This window comes from Cryptomeria japonica, chromosome 7 (genome assembly GCF_030272615.1).
Source record: "Cryptomeria japonica chromosome 7, Sugi_1.0, whole genome shotgun sequence".
Taxonomy (NCBI): domain Eukaryota; kingdom Viridiplantae; phylum Streptophyta; class Pinopsida; order Cupressales; family Cupressaceae; genus Cryptomeria; species Cryptomeria japonica.
The window spans coordinates 334,344,369-334,360,531 of NC_081411.1; the positions used below are offsets into that span (position 1 = coordinate 334,344,369).

At 40.2% G+C, this 16,163-nt stretch overlaps 1 protein-coding gene across 2 annotated transcripts in view; it reads left to right on the plus strand.

Moving 5' to 3' along the window:
• Positions 1–16,163, plus strand: part of LOC131043065 (ALBINO3-like protein 2, chloroplastic) — a 230,453-nt gene that overhangs the window by 122,038 nt on the left and 92,252 nt on the right. For both annotated transcript variants that reach the window (XM_057976409.2, XM_057976408.2), the window contains exons 6-7: positions 15,313–15,372; positions 15,604–15,669. In XM_057976409.2, coding sequence (XP_057832392.1) covers positions 15,313–15,372; positions 15,604–15,669 — 126 coding nt within the window. The remainder of the gene's footprint in view (positions 1–15,312; positions 15,373–15,603; positions 15,670–16,163) is intronic.

Genomic DNA, 16,163 nt, shown 5'->3' on the forward strand with positions numbered 1-16,163 from the left:
CTGAACAAAATCTCTCAAATGATGAAGATTAGCTTAAGGATCACTTGAGAAGACTCCAAGGCTCATGAATGTAGGGTCACTACGTGTGGATAAGCTCTGCTGGTTGATGTAATTGCTGGTATCACAAGGGGACTTACATTCGAATGCCTAAATGCTTGATTCGTTGGAACTTAGATCATTTGATGTTACAATATGGTGATGCTTTTGATCCTAAACTAGCTGGAGTTTTGAAAAAATGGCAAAAGGAAAGGGTTGAGAGAGTCTATTCTAAAGCCTAGAATGTAAGAAGATAGTTGAATGATTAGCTGGAATCCTACTGGGCAAGGTCTCAACATCAAACTGAACAATTTGGAACAAGCTCAATGCAATCTTCTAAGGATGTTTCAAAGATGTTCAAATCATTACCATCGACATTGATCACCATTCAAGTTAATGCATAAGCAATGGACGTATAACGATTCAAAGTTAAGCTCATATCACTCCAGTTGACCACTCAAGGCACACTTAAATCATAACGAATTCCACACAAATTCATTCAACAATTTCTTCCATTCAATCTAATCAACATGAAAATAAATTGAGAAGTAAAGACCACGCGGGTTGCCGAAACAACAAATCAAATTCACCATAACTTCAATGAAATCAATTGTTCTTTACAACAAGGTTTAGCAACAATCTTTGCCTTCTCCTAATCTAACTTCTATTCTAATTGCTATTCTATTCTCTCTATTCACTACTCTATTCCCTACTAGCCAACTATTAACCTTTACAAATGAAGAGTTTGAGCTTTATATAGAGAGCCCATTTACATTGAATGGCCAGCATTGAATCTCCATCAATGACCAAGATTTTACAATGAAACCCTAATTAGGGTTTGTAACAACAAACTCTCCTTAGCCAATGAGAGAATTACATTAAGTGACTGTGGACCAATAGATATTGAGGGTAGGTACATCGGAGTTCGTGCATCCATGTATGAACTAGGTTCATTGCATCTAGACATGCTGATGTGGACTTCATTGACTGGAGGAATGGTGATGGGGACGCCACCTAGGGTCCCACTTTTATCTTGTACTTCGTCGACTTGATTGGATTCATCATCATGAAGGGATATCAAGAGATATCTCTTGATAGTCAACATTATCTAGCTCGCTCAAAGTAGTGGTGATGGGAATTATTGATGTAGCTGAGGCTTTCTTCTATCCTTGCTTGCTTGCCTTGGAGTGATTGTATGATCTCTCCTTTGCCATCTTATGATCTCTTCATTTCAATATGATAGAATGAGAACCTTGAAGATATCCCGCTCTACTACTTGCAGCTGCTGAATATTTGAAGTTTTTCAACCTAGTAGTACTTTGAGTCTTCTTCATGCATTCGAGGTGTTCTTGATGTTGATGAAACTTCTTGAAGAGGTCTTCCTTGTATCTTGCCCTTGGTGTTGAAATTTTCTCCTTGAGATCCTTCTTCCGATCTTCCTTCAACCTGGCCCATTTGATCTCTCTCCTTGCCTCCTGCAAAATAAACAATTGGGTATCAAACATACATGATATATAACCCTTACATACTATCATTTTGACTTAATTCCTCATTCTGATCTTATGTGATTTTCTCTATATATGATCAAAAGAGTATTGATAATAATCAAGGAACTCATTGTAGCCGAAGGGATTTGGCCTTGCGGAAGATGAATTTGCTGCTCTTTAGATGAATTTGGATTGCTCAATAGTTAAATTTGCTTCCCTTTTGATAAATTCGCTCCTCGTAAACATCAGATCGACATCTATCTTCAATGCTCGAATTTGTCTTCCTTGATCATCAGGTCCGCACCTTCAATGTCTAATTTCACCTTTGTGCCGCAGCAACTCACCTATATTCTGATAAAATTCGCTTATGTGCTGACAAAATTTGATGTCTAGCTGGAGAAATTCGCTGTCTTGCTGGTCAGATTCAGTAGGTCTGCTCTCAAATTCGCACTTGAGAGAAGAATGTATTTGAATTAATGGTTGAGATGAATGTTTTAACTTCTTCTTTATAGGTGCTTAGGGTTGTAAATGATGTTCAATTTTCAATTCAATATGCAAGATGTATTCTAATTTGTATTCTCTCTATCTATGTATTATCTATTTATATTATAACTCTGACTATCTTCTTTTGTATGGCAGGTGAGAGGAGTATTTATCGATTTCAATATGCTCTTTACAAATATCGATTGATTTATATATGCAAGAGGGGAGGATCAAGTAGTGCCTTGACCGGTCATGTCTTATGGACATGACCGATCAAGACACTACTTGATCGCACCCTTTGATATATAACTATCAATCAGTGTTTATATTAATCACCAGCCCGATACTAATCAGGGTCTACTTAACTTAGCATTCCATGCCAACCGGTATTTACGTGGTATGTTTAACTGAAGTCAATCGGTGTTTGCATGGCATATTAACTGATGTCAATCGGTGTCTAAGTTAACCGACACCAATCAATAACTAATAGTTATATGTTAAGCGGTGCATGCTTTGCCACCCGATAACAATTCGATAATCATTATTTGTTTGCTGCTGAGAAGATATCCGATATAAATCGGGATACATGGTTAACCCTATAATCATTGGTGATCACAGTTATAATGCAAACTGATATACCATGCTATGATATGATTATCGATATTGTAGATTGGATATATACAAATGAGGAATGATCATCGAATGAAATAGCTTGAAGTTTTCCTGATAGTTTATCGATAGGATAAATGGTTGAATGAGAGACTTCATTTATCTCTCATTCAATCATTTATCTTACTGAAGCTACCATGCATTAACAAGGGTAAGGACAATGTCTTTTGGGTATAAGGCCGACTTGCTAAAACAATAATTTGCCTTTCTCATGCTGGCTGACTCAACACAAACTCTCTTCATTTCCTTTGCAATTTGAATTTTGAATGAGTCTAGGCATCAAAAAATGCTTTTTTTTAATTGAATTTTGCTTTAGGTTCCTTGCAAGGTACATACAATTCGCTTAAGGACCTTAAGGAGGACAAGGCTGAGGTGATAATTTCGCTCCATGACCTTAAGAAGGACAAGACTCAAAATGAGGTTCGCTCTCTGTCCTTTGGGAGGACAAGTCCTAAGACAAAACTCTCTCTCTGTCCTTCGGAAGGATAGGCCCTAAATAAAAAATTCACTCTATGTCCTTGACAAGGACATGATCTATAATGCCGTTCGCTCAATGTCCCTTGGAAGGACAGCTTCAAATGATAAAGCTCGCTCTTGGACCACGGCAAGGTACGCTCATAATTCTAAACAAAGTTCACTTCAAGACTTCTCCAAGATACATATTTAAGTTTGCTCTGGACCCTCAGCAAGGACAAGGCATGTAGTTCGCTCTGGACCCTTAGCAAGGATAGGACATCAAAATTTCGCTCTAGGAGGACAAGGTCAAGGTAAAGATTTCGCTCTTTGTCCTTTGGAAGGACATGGCCTTGAAGATAAAAATTGCTCTTGGACCTTGACAAGGACAAGACTTGGAGGTTTTGCTCTAGGAAATTTGGAAGGACATGAAACGAGTTCGCTCTAGGACCTTAGGAAGGACATGAATCAAGTTCGCTCTAGGACTAAGGAAGGATAACACTCTCCAAATTCGCTCTTGATCCTTGGCAAGGTATGAGGTCAAGGTACTTAGGCAAATTTTGCTCTAGTGAGGGAGCAAGGTACGCATCCTTAGGAAATACTCTTGACTTAATCTTTTCATCTGATTTTGCTCAATTTGTTCAATCCTCAAGTTTTTCATCTACGAATTATTTTTTGCAACACTTATGTCTTACTTCACTCGACTCAGGAGACCAACCTGACATGATGGCCCTCTAGATACTTGAGAAACTTTATCCCTTCAATGCAAAGACTAATAGCAAAGACTCTAACACAACAGAGAAAGCAAAAGGTAGGGGGGTCCCCATTTGCAATGGGGTAGTGTGTGAATACCTCACAATAACTATCTTGATTTGAAGTCCATTAGTTGGAGATGTTTGACATGTTGTTACTTCCTCAGTTTTTGCTTAAATTCAATTGCCGATTGTGCCAATTTCCATTATTCATCCAACTTATTCAACTAAATAAGCTATTTCTTTAGGTTTTTGGTGTCACCCAATATATTATCTATGGCTATTTGCAGGTTGGGTACCATGTGCTTTGTGGGTACCATTGCTTTTTGCTCATACATGAATTGGGAAGGGGTATGCTCTATAAGTACCTTATACATTGTTCTGTAGGTCCATTACATTGTTGGAGTGTCGCAAATTGCACGTTGTGCAAATTGCACACTTGTGCATTAGGTTGGGTGCATTTATGACGAAACCTATGATGGGAATTTTTTGATTCCGACCTCATAGGTTACAATGATGAAGTGTCCTTGTTGTTCTTGGTGTCCTTGTCGTTAAGGCAAGTTAAATGATTTGATTTTATGTGTCGTGATGGGCTACGTTTTTCCCTAAATGCCTTATGTAATGAGTTATGATGAAATTTATGCAAATTTTTGTCTGAATATGGGTCGATTGTACCCAGGTTGTCCAAATTTAATGCAAGTGAAAGATTTTAATGACAAGTGTGCCCCAGATTAAATTATTTTTTCTTTGTTACAATTATTTAATGATCAACAACAATCATTTAATATCAAATGTGTTATCCGAATACAAGGCGATTTTCCACCGGGCTGTTATAAAGGCCAGTTTTTTTATCCCACATTGTTTGTGTGGTGAAATATCAAGGTAAAAACATGAATAAGTATACCCGACCAGCATTATAATATTATTATATTGCCTTGATGTGACTGTTGAAGACGCTGATTGGAGGCATATTGAAGATTATAGCTGGGCGATTTTTGTTAAGTGTCATTTTGACACCATTATGGACGGAGAATTTCCAGACTTGTTGCAGATTGGAGGGGGCCATTGATGACTTCGGTGATTTCTATACTTGGTGCTACCATAGCTGAGAACCAAGATTTTGTGTGTTGCTGATTGCCTCACATTTTGGGGGCAATTTGTGGATATTTTACTTGGTTCCATTGTCGGGATTGACTGCAATTTTGTTCCAGTGTTTGCTGGTCGCTATTGTTTGAGAGTTTGGACACCATTGTTGGGCTCCATTGCTGGTCCAGGGCTGTGATATTGCATTTCCAGATCTGAAGTATCACCTCCAACCATCATTGGATAAGGGCGATTTTGTTTGGACATCATTTTTAAGAGATTAAGGATATTCATGTGAAGACACCATTGCTACTACAGGTCTGAAGCATCATTTTCAGAGTTGTTTTCAGACTGATTTATCATTTCCAACCACATAGTAGTACCCAGGTGTAGCCGTTTTTGAGCTTTGAAAGATAAAATAATCCAAGTTTGAATGAATGACATGGCTGTGATCACTTCCAGCCACTGATTTCCATCATTTTCAGTGTCTTCAGATTTTTGAAAGCCTATTTTAGACCTTAGAAGGGTGTATTCAGACTCTACACATCAGAAAATTAGACTCCAATACACCATTTTCTGAGTATTTTCAGACAGTGGATGACATATTCGGACTCAGTCCTCAGAAAAGAAGACTTTTTTACAATTTTGATATAAAAAATCAGTCACTTTCTGAGTGTATTCAGACCTCCAAGTGACATTTTCAGACCGTGGTATACTTCTTGAGCTTCGAATCAGTCATTTTTCTAAGTATACCAGTGTGTCTTCAGACTTGGTACTCAGAAAAATCAAATTTGAGACAACTTTCCAGCACCTAAATCAACCATTTTCAGGGGTGTCCTCAGACTTTATACTCAGAAATCAGATTTGAGATTGCATCAAACATGCATTTTTTGCGTATACTAGAGTGTCTTCAAACTTGGTACTCAAAAAATCAAATCTGAGACAACTTTCCAACTCCTAAATCAACCATTTTCAGGGGTGTCCTCAGACTTTATTCTCAGAAATCAGACCTGAGATTGCATCAAATACACTATTTTTTGAGTTTATAAGGGTGTCTTCAGATTTATTTATTGCAATCAGACTTATCCTAAGTTTGAAAATCAGGTGTTCTGAGGACAAGTTTTCCAAATTTTAATCAAATCTCTTGTATTTTCCAGAATTTGTGTTACAAAATGTTGAATTTCTGATTTTCATGAGCTTACAGGTTTGAAAACTATTTGAAATCAGAACCTTAATTGATTTTGGAAAATTATTTGTTTGGACAAGGTGGGGTATAATGAAGTGTCCTGATGGGGTTCTAATTTCCACTCCATCAAATGGTGATTAGATCAAACAAGACTTTTAAGGATGATGAGTCCCGATGAGGGTCAGTTTTCCCCTTAAGAGCAGAATTACAAAGGAAGGATTGAATCAATTCAAATGAAGATCTATAACAAAGTAGTCCCTATAGGCATCAAATTTCCCTCAAGTGAAGGAATGGACAGAGATAATGCAGATGTTTTGGGAACTAATCTGTCGCTATGATGGTGGATTTCCCACCAAGGTTGAAATAAAGTTTATCACATAGGTGTTTGATTTAGTGTTTGTTTGTTTCATAAGTCTGCTACCAGGAAGGTAAGCATGATAATCAAGGTTTGAAGAGGATGCGGCTTGCAAGGATACCATGGGCTGAAAACTTCAAGGCGACAGATGGTGATGGATTGGCTCCAAGATGACTCTACATGCATATTGCAAGGACAACATCACAAATGTGGATAAGGAAGATCAACATTTCGGAGATCGAAAGAGTATTTTAGGACAAGGATTTCCAAAGGCAAAGATGTGGACTAGATCAAACATGAAGAGGACTTTTCGCCTTGATGGTGAACAAATGAAGGAAAGCAAGTTCAAGACATGAGCACAAAGGATTTTGTTTTGCCAATAAAGCGTAATTCAATGCATTGCAGAAATAATAGACATGATAGAATACATCATGACAGAATATAAAAAAACTCAGATCTTCATTGATTCATAATAATGTCAGTACAATGACAATGACCATACTAACCCTGTCCCCATGACCAAGGACTCGCTAATATATAAAGGTGATCGGTCAGTTACCCGGTGTCAATTGTCGACAACCGACGGGTTAACTGCCGTCATTAACTCTAATTACATTAAATGTCTTATTGCTTAATTACCCGACAACATCATCCCCCCCAAAAAGAAATGTCGTCTCCAGACGACAGACAACAAAATGGGAATGATATGCCTACAACATATAACAACTACGAACCCCACAAAATAACAACTACACACAGACTACTGAGGGGGTAAGGGAGGTGTCCCTGATGGTGGAGGGGCTGGGGCTGCTACTGCCAACTGCTCTTGAAGCTGTACCACCTGGTCGGTCCGATATCGGAGGCCCAGCTCAGCCTGCAATTGCTGCTCTCGGGAACTCCTCACTCAAAACACTGCCTCCATCAATTCCTGATGCTTCGCCTCCAACTTGGCTGCCAGGGTAGCAACTCTCGATTCTGCTGAGGCTCTCTCATTTGACTGCATTGCCAACTCTGCCTTCACGACACTCAATTCTCCTCTCACGGTGGCAAGGATCTCATCTGTACTCCTAGCATGGGTGCGCTGCTGCTCTAACTCTGTCTCCAATGGAGGGATGCGAGTGGCCAACTCCTCCTGAGCCCTATCCGCCCTGAGCCGAGTCTCTCGAAGCTTGAGATACCTATCTCATACAGCTTGCTCAATCTGTCTGACCACAGACTGTGTCTGACTCCCTCCGGCCACCTCCTGGCTCTGCCACTTTGCTCGCATCTCTGGAAGATCAAGCGTCGGCCATCCATGCTGCTCAAAACACTGCTGAAATGCCACTGCTACTCCAGATGTAGCAAACGCAAGGAGTCTCTGCAAAGTGAGCTGTCCGACAGACTCCTCTACTGTCGAGGCAACCAGTAACTGAACCTCCTCCTCCATCCTAGCTAAGAATTGCACCATGGCAGTAGGTCTCCCCTCTCCAATCCGTCCAACCTGATGCTGCTGCTGCGGTGATACCGCCCCCTCCTCCACCAGCGGTGTCTTTCTATCGCCCTGCTTTCTAGTGCCACTGTCCAAGTCAATAAACCCTGGAGGTGAAGGAATACAAGGGTAGGAAGGTGTGGGTGGTGCCTGCCTGCGTGGGGATGAAGGTAGAGCTGCATATCTGTCTAGCCATGAATCGACATCATCCCCCACCGGCCTCTCCTCGACCGTCCTCTGGGCCTCCTCTGTCCTAGGTTCCTTTAGGATGACGGGCATGGGTACTGGTGCACTTGCTGGTGTCGTCATCTTGGCTGTGACTGGCGATGGCTGGACTGGTGGAGGTCGAGGATGTAGCTGACCAAACCCAGGTATGGGGATGGTAGAGATGGTACCCACTGTGATTCCAGATGATGCCAATGGTCCTCCCTCTCCTCCGACGGTCAGGAATGTTGGAGTAAATACCACCCGGCCGGTCCTGCTAGCGCCCCCTCCAGGCATTCCATGATGCCCCCTCGGTACACTTGCCAACGATACTGTCTGAGTGGTGGGGGTCTCCTGTAGTGGTACTGGCTGCTCGGGTTGTGAAAGCTTGAAGGTGCTATCTTCCTCTAAATCATCCGACCCCTCACTTTCCTCCTCACTAGTGCCATGTCGTCCTGAATCCGTGTCATTGGCCGACACCACTATGTGGACCGGTCTTCTCCTCTTCCTGCTAGTCTATCCCTCGGCGGTAGTCAAAATATCCAGCTCTGACCAATAAAATATAGCTGGCTTAAGGGAGTCGATGCTATCCCGCAACTGCCATCCTCTACGGTGTGGTGGCACCTGTACCCGCACGGAATCTAAAAATAATCCAATAGCGTGTTGTGACATATAAAATACTTTATGTTTCAGCATCATACAGTCGTGGGCTCTGTCTGACAGTAGACTGGCCCAATCATACACCGTGCCCTTTCTGAGTCCTGCCATCAATGTGATCATAGGTACTGCCGCGTCCGACGCTCTGTTGGCACCAGTCAGCCTGCTCTGTACTACGTCAAGTAAACATTACCAGATGCCAGATTTTAAAAATGTCTTCTTCAGACCTCTTTCCTTCGGATCCAGGATGCGACTCCATTGTTCTGTAGTCAAGTTGTCCCTACACATTTCTTTTAATAGTTGGGTTCTTCTTTCCTCGGACAACTTTGTTACCTTTTTGTCAATCTTTTTACCCTTGTCAAGAATGCCAAATACTCTCTCAAAATCATCAGAGTTAAATGAAACAATGGTGTCAGTGTGTTGGAAATTGAATGACGATGTGCGAAGTTCAGGATCATATGTTTTAATCATTTGTCGTAGACAAGGTTCGAATTCCTTAATATTAAAAATGGGCATCTGAATTGCATCATGGACCCTAGCTTTTGTTAATTCAATTTTTACCTCAATATCTGATGGGCTCGTGGCATTTTCCCACCATTGCCTGCACACCGTTCCAACCAAACCCTCGAATAGAATTGTATTTGCGGTGACCTGCGTAACTCTTCCCTTTCCTGCATCCTGTGCAGGTGCTTTGCCCTTGTCTTGGTCGCCCATTGCTATAGCAGGTTTCTTTCTGGCTTCCTTCTTGGTTTGCTTTTCTCTTTCTTGCAATTTCCTCCTTCAGTCTAGCTTTTTCAATCCCCTAGGTTCAGTCGCCATTAATCAAAATAAAATAAAAATTCCTTGTCTGGGGTTCGATTTGTAACTGTTTCGAGCCTTAACTGTCTTTCGTTTTGTACGGATTTGCCTTGCTAATGTGGTATGGCTGATTTGATTGTACGGCTATCACCCGACAATTTTCTAACTGGCAAGTAGCTGATTTGTCCGTAGGGACGTCTTTATAACTTGACAATTTTCTAACTTGGCAATTTCCTGAGTATTCATGCCATATAAAACACTTAAATGACAAAAAAAATAACTTTTTTTTTAAAACTCAATTCCGTACGTCCTTTTCTGTACGATCGTACGGTTTTTAAAATTCAGTACAGTACAGCCCTACAAACCCACTGTACTGTTATTTCCGTATGACAGCGTTATATATATATATATTTTTAATTTTTTAATTTTCTGTTTTTTTTCCTACGGCACCGTATGGGGTCGTACAAACCTATCGTACGGTCATTTCCATATGACCGCACTTACCTGTCCGCCTGGGCGGACCTCGTCTCTTGCCTCCGTTGGTGATAGATTTTCAACTTGGAGCCATTTACAGCATCAGGCACCTCCATACCGTCCATCGTCCACAGCTTGATGGCTCCGTTCGCGCCAACTTCGCGAATCTTAAAGGGACCTAGCCATTTTACCTTGAACTTGCCTGGCTTAATTTCATTTCGACCATTAAACTTCAATACCAATTGCCTCGGGGTGAACTGCATCTTTCTTAAATGTTTGTCGTGCCAGGCTTTCCGTCGTTGCTGAGCTGTCTCCGTTGCCCACTGTGCCATCGTCTGTCTTTCATCCAACTTATTTAGGGCGTATAGTCTCTCCCGGAGGCTTTCCACGTCGCCTAACTTGTTGTCAATGGCAATTCTGAGACTTGGCACCATGAATTCCACTGGCACCGTAGCTTCCTGGCCGTACATTAATTGGAATGGTGTCTGCCTAGTGGTTACCTTGTAAGTTGTTCGGTACGCCCAAAATACCGATAGTAGATGCTCCTCCTAGTGTTCCTTCTCAACCCCGTAGGACTTATAAATTACCGACACCATGATTTTGTTGGTCGCCTCAGCCTGGCTGTTTGCCCAAGGATAGTACGGACTTGATAGAGAATGGAAAATTTTGAATTCGGTTGTCAACAGCCGGATAATGTGGTTTACGAAGTGCCCTCCTCTATCACTTGTCAATTGTATAGGTATTCCTTACCGGGTGATAATCTGTTCATAAATGAATCTCGCCGTACTAACGGCGGAGTTGTCTGCCAAGGCCCTCGCTTCGACCCATTTGGTCAAGTATTCGGTCCCCACGACAAAGTATCTACATCGTCGGGCCCGGCTTGGTTTCAACGGACCAATGAAGTCTAACCCCCATCTTTCGAACAACTCTTGAGCATTCGACAGGTTTGAGTGGCATAAAATCCCTCTTTAACGGTCGTCCAGCGCGTTGACATGTATCACAACTTGTCACCCATTCTCTGGCGTCATTATGCACTGTCGACCACCATAAGCCTGCTAGTAAGACTTTCCTTGCCATTGTGTCCGGTCCCATGTGTCCTCCTGCGACCCCTTCATGTGCTTCTCTCAAGACTCCTGGGATTTCCTCTTCCAAGACGCATCGTCGTAGGATCTGGTCAGGTCCCATCTTGTAGAGAAGGCCATTTATAAGTTGGAACGTTTTGCTTCTTAGTACAAGTTTTCGTCTTTCGCCCGACGACATTTCCTTAGGAAATTTTGAAGTTGACAGGTATTCGCCCACACTCGTGTACCAGGCTGGAAGGATGGCAATGCGGAAGAGATGGGCATCTGGAAAATCCTCGTTAACACCTTCGGCCGGCTTTCTAGACTTGATCCGTGATAGCTGGTCGGCTATGACATGGCTCTTGCCAGGTCTGACAATGATGTTGAATGTAAATTCTTGTAACAGCAACAGCCATCGGCTAATCCGCCCCTGGATGATTGGCTTGTTCACCAGGTACATCAACGCCTGGTGATCCACATAAAATGTGAATGGTGTCGCCAATAGGTAATGTCGTAATTTTTGGACGGAGTATACCATCCCGAGGGCTTCTCTCTCCGTCGTGCTGTAATTCTTCTTTGCTTTTGACAAGTGTCGACTTGCAAAATACACTGGGTGGTCCAGCTTGTGGCTGCCAACCTGCGCCAGTGTGGCCCCTATGGCAAAGTTGGATGCGTCGACATGTACATGGAACTCTTTGTCCCAGTTTGGATATGTCAGGATTGGTGCACCTACCAACCGTGACTTTAACTCCTGGAAAGCCTCTTCTTGGGCCGTCCCCCAGATGTACGGCTCCCCCCTTCGTGTCAGCATATCAAGTGGGTATGATACTTGGGCAAAGTTCTTAATAAACCGCCTATAATACACAATGTGTCCAAGAAATGACTTGACGCCAGTGACATCGTCAGGCGCCTCCATCTCCACAATGACTCGTACCTTGTCAGGGTCAGTCTTCAGTCTGGCCTTACAGACGATGTGCCCTAGTAACTTGCCTTGAGGCACCATAAATCTGCATTTCTTGGGATTTAGGGCAAGGTGGGCTCGTCGGCATCTTTCCATGCATTCGCCAAGTGCGATGAGATGTGCCTCTTTCGTGCTATAAATGGACTAGTCGTCCAAGAATGCTTTGAAGTTTCCTACGGACATTTTGTCAAAAATATGGAGGATTATCCGTTGGAAGGTAGCTGGCGCGTTGCACAACCCGAATGGCATCCGGTTGTATGCATAGACGCCATCTTCTACGACAAAGGTGGTCTTCAATTTGTCCTCCTTTGCAATGGAAATTTGATTATATCCGGAGAATCCATCCATAAATGAATAAATTTCATGGCCCGCTACTTCCTCGAGGATGGTGTTTGTGAATGGTATGGGGAATGGATCTTTAATTGTGACAGCATTCAAACACCTGATTAAATGATCTAATGGCTGATCATATATCGATCATCATCTTCCAAGTGTAAATCTGTAATCATGCATGATCCATACCCTGCCGATAGAGTGTATCGACTATCTTCTTCGATTTACCCTAAATCGATAATGTGTATTGATTTACCTTAATTGATAATGTATATCTATTAACTAATTCTTCATTTTAACATATCGATTGTGAATCGGTTGTGTTAACTGAATAGTTAACTATCAATTGTGAGTCGGTATTTGTTTGTAATAATAAACGGTTTGTTAATGCATTATGAAACTATCGATTATGAATCGATATTTGTTTGTAATAATAAATGGTTTGTTAATGCCACCGATTATGAATTGGTATTTGCAATATTAAATGGACAAACATATCGGTGGAGAGACACTGACATGTCTATCCATTGATGTGCCTCCCCATTTAGATATATATAATTCACAAATAGATCGATGAAGGTTGTACCGCAATCTATTAGTGCAAGCCTTGGAAGATCGATCTCATTCTCAACACAACGATATTCATGATATAATCAGCAGCACTTGAAGTATTATCAATACCTAGGAAATCTGTTGATACATGATAGCCTCGGTAAGATAAATGATTGAATGAGAGATAAATGAAGTCTCTCATTCAATCATCTATCTCACCGATAGACTATGATAAGACTTCAGTTATCATTCCTTCGTCTGATAATTATAATTACTCTTCGATAGGTTATTTTCGTTTTATCTTATAATAGTATGCATGATATACGATCTAGCTGTGATCGTATCCCTTGATTCATATATATAAACTTGCATATAAATCCCGATTGATAATCGGGTTCTTAACTAATGCACAGAATACCGATTGTTATCGGGTTTATTGTTAACTGCATACATATCGATTGGTATCGGGTTTATTGACCATTGCATACACACCGATTGGTATCGAGTTTCTTGTTAAATTGCATACCCACCGATTAGTATCGGTAAATTCAATTATGGCTTGAAGAGGCACGATCAAGTAATATCTAATAGACATGACCGGTCAAGGTATTGCTTGATCTCCTTCATTTGCATATATATATCGATTGGTGAAATGTGGGAAGAACATTGAAATCAATAAATGCTCTTTCTCCATCTGCAATATACCATATAATATTCAGATTTATTATATTGTGAATTAACATATATTTGAAAGGAAAATAACCTTGAATATAACTTGCACCTTGAATTGAAAATTGAAATACATTTTCAAAATCAACATACTTTGGGGACATATTATCTTCCCTTATACTTGTAGCAACCTGCAAGATTCATAGGTTAGTGAGAGCATCATTTGTGAGATAATAAAATTAAAAGATACCTCTATTTTATCTACTAAGAAATCTAATCTACATTAACAATTCCAGGGGGAAAACGTGGGTGATCATTATAATTTCCAACACTTGGTCAAAATTTGGACCCCCTAATGGAAAAATGTCATCCATCAGGAGATTCCGGACAAATGTGAAGATAGTTGGGGGAAAATCGCCCTCCATCAGGATTTTGAGTGGGCGAGAATCATGGGTCATCGGGAATTTGCTCAAAACTGGGGGAAAAACGCCCTTCATCAAGATTTTTGACGCTTAGACTTCAATTTAATGGATTTCCATCAGGAATTTGATAATTTCCACACTCAAAAACTCCTGGACATTTTAAATTTCATCATTATGCATTGGAACTTAGTCAAATTTATCAAAATTTGAGCGAGAAAATATCGATTTCATCGGGATACAGTGCAATTTTGACTTGGATTACTTCCTAGGAGCAAGAAAATAACCCGTAAAAGGACCTCTTGACGCTCAAGCACGAAAATATCACTGACTTGAACGCATTTAGACATATTTACGCTCAAATTTCAAGGCAAAATTGAAACTCAACTCTCAGCAAGAAATAAATCAAAACTCTAGGGCAACTTAACATTTAGGACCATTTTAACATTTTAAAATCCTTTCAACATTCTGACCGACATCCACTCATAAGCAAAGGCTAAGACTAGGAAACTAGGAAAAACATCTACTTAAAAAAGTGAAAAGTGGGGCTCCCCATTTGCAATGGAGCAATGTGTGAAAACATCATAACAGGTAGCTCCCTGAAACTAATGGATGTGTTCAGGACACCATTGGCCATGCAAAAAATCAGTGACAGCTAACTCTGAGAATAATGCTTGGAGAGAACGTTATGCTCAGAAGCATATCAATTCAATACCATGTTTAATGCATGGAACTGATTTTCTGGATCAACTGGATTCAAAAAGAAAAGGGATGGTCAGACATCAGTAGCTTTTTTTAAATTGAGCTGCAAATAGACATTGCTTATTAGTTTGATTGGCATCATCATTACATAAGTTGGTAGATTCAGCTTGATTCTGTTTAATGGTGACAGGTTTGCAATATTTGTTGAGCTTCTGTGTTAGTGTTGATTGTAATCATTACTTATGCTAGGCAGGTTTTAAAGCATATTTCTCTGTGGTGGACCTTCAGGTCACCACCAGGTTTGAAGAACATGCTGGTTTTTGATGTGGATGCAACTTAATATAAGTACTATTTGAATCATGTGTGATTCAAGATATTTTCTTCAATATTTTTTTCAGGATTATTTCTGTGTTTTATGCTTTAGGGAATTCTTTGATATTAGTTTTTCTTGGATGACAGACATTTGACATTTTGCTTGTATTTTGTTGTTTCTGTTTCACTTTGTTCTAGCTATCATTGGGAGGGTTGGAAGTTGTACATACTTCTAGATTATTAGATGTCATCAGAAAGGTAATCTTTTCACCCTCAACTCTATTTTATGTACTGTTCTTCTTTTTGACTTTAGTACATGTTTACATATATGATCTCTTATTGTGGGGAATATGTTTTGATCCTCCCAAATACTAAGCAAAAGAATATACAAGTGTAAACTCTTTTTATGCTTTGAGATTGTCTATTTGTTTTCCATGACATGCATCTATTGTCCTTAAGATTTTTACTTCAGATCTGTTTTTATTGCAGTATTACCAGATATATTTGAAGTGTTTGACAGTGCCAGTCTTCATAGTTGGATTCTATATGCCTCAAGTAAGAATTTTAATTCACCCTTCTTATCATTTCTAATCATTTTTTTAAAGGTTTGTTGGTCCAATCCATATTTAGCTCAGTGTCACTATCAATAGAGAACATATGCCTTGCAAGTAAAGGTAAAATGGTGCTATTGAAGTTTAGTTAAGAGAAACTCTAATTGTTACTCCAGAGAATCATGAAGATTGGAGGGAATATAATCCTGAATATGTGCATTGAGAAATAGGAACATGTACAAAAGCATATATTTTTGCTACAATTAATGAAAATGTCTAATTATTTATATATAATTCTCATTTGAGAAATTATAAATGATCAACATTCATAATTGCTAATCAAATATGTGCACTACCATGTATATCTAATTATGAGATATTTTTTTCTTAATTTGGAAGTATCCCCATTTTTACTAGTGTTCCACAAACTTTTGGAATGAGGAGAGGGATGAATTAGTATAAGACAATTGAACTAACAACCATAACAATTTCAATCAC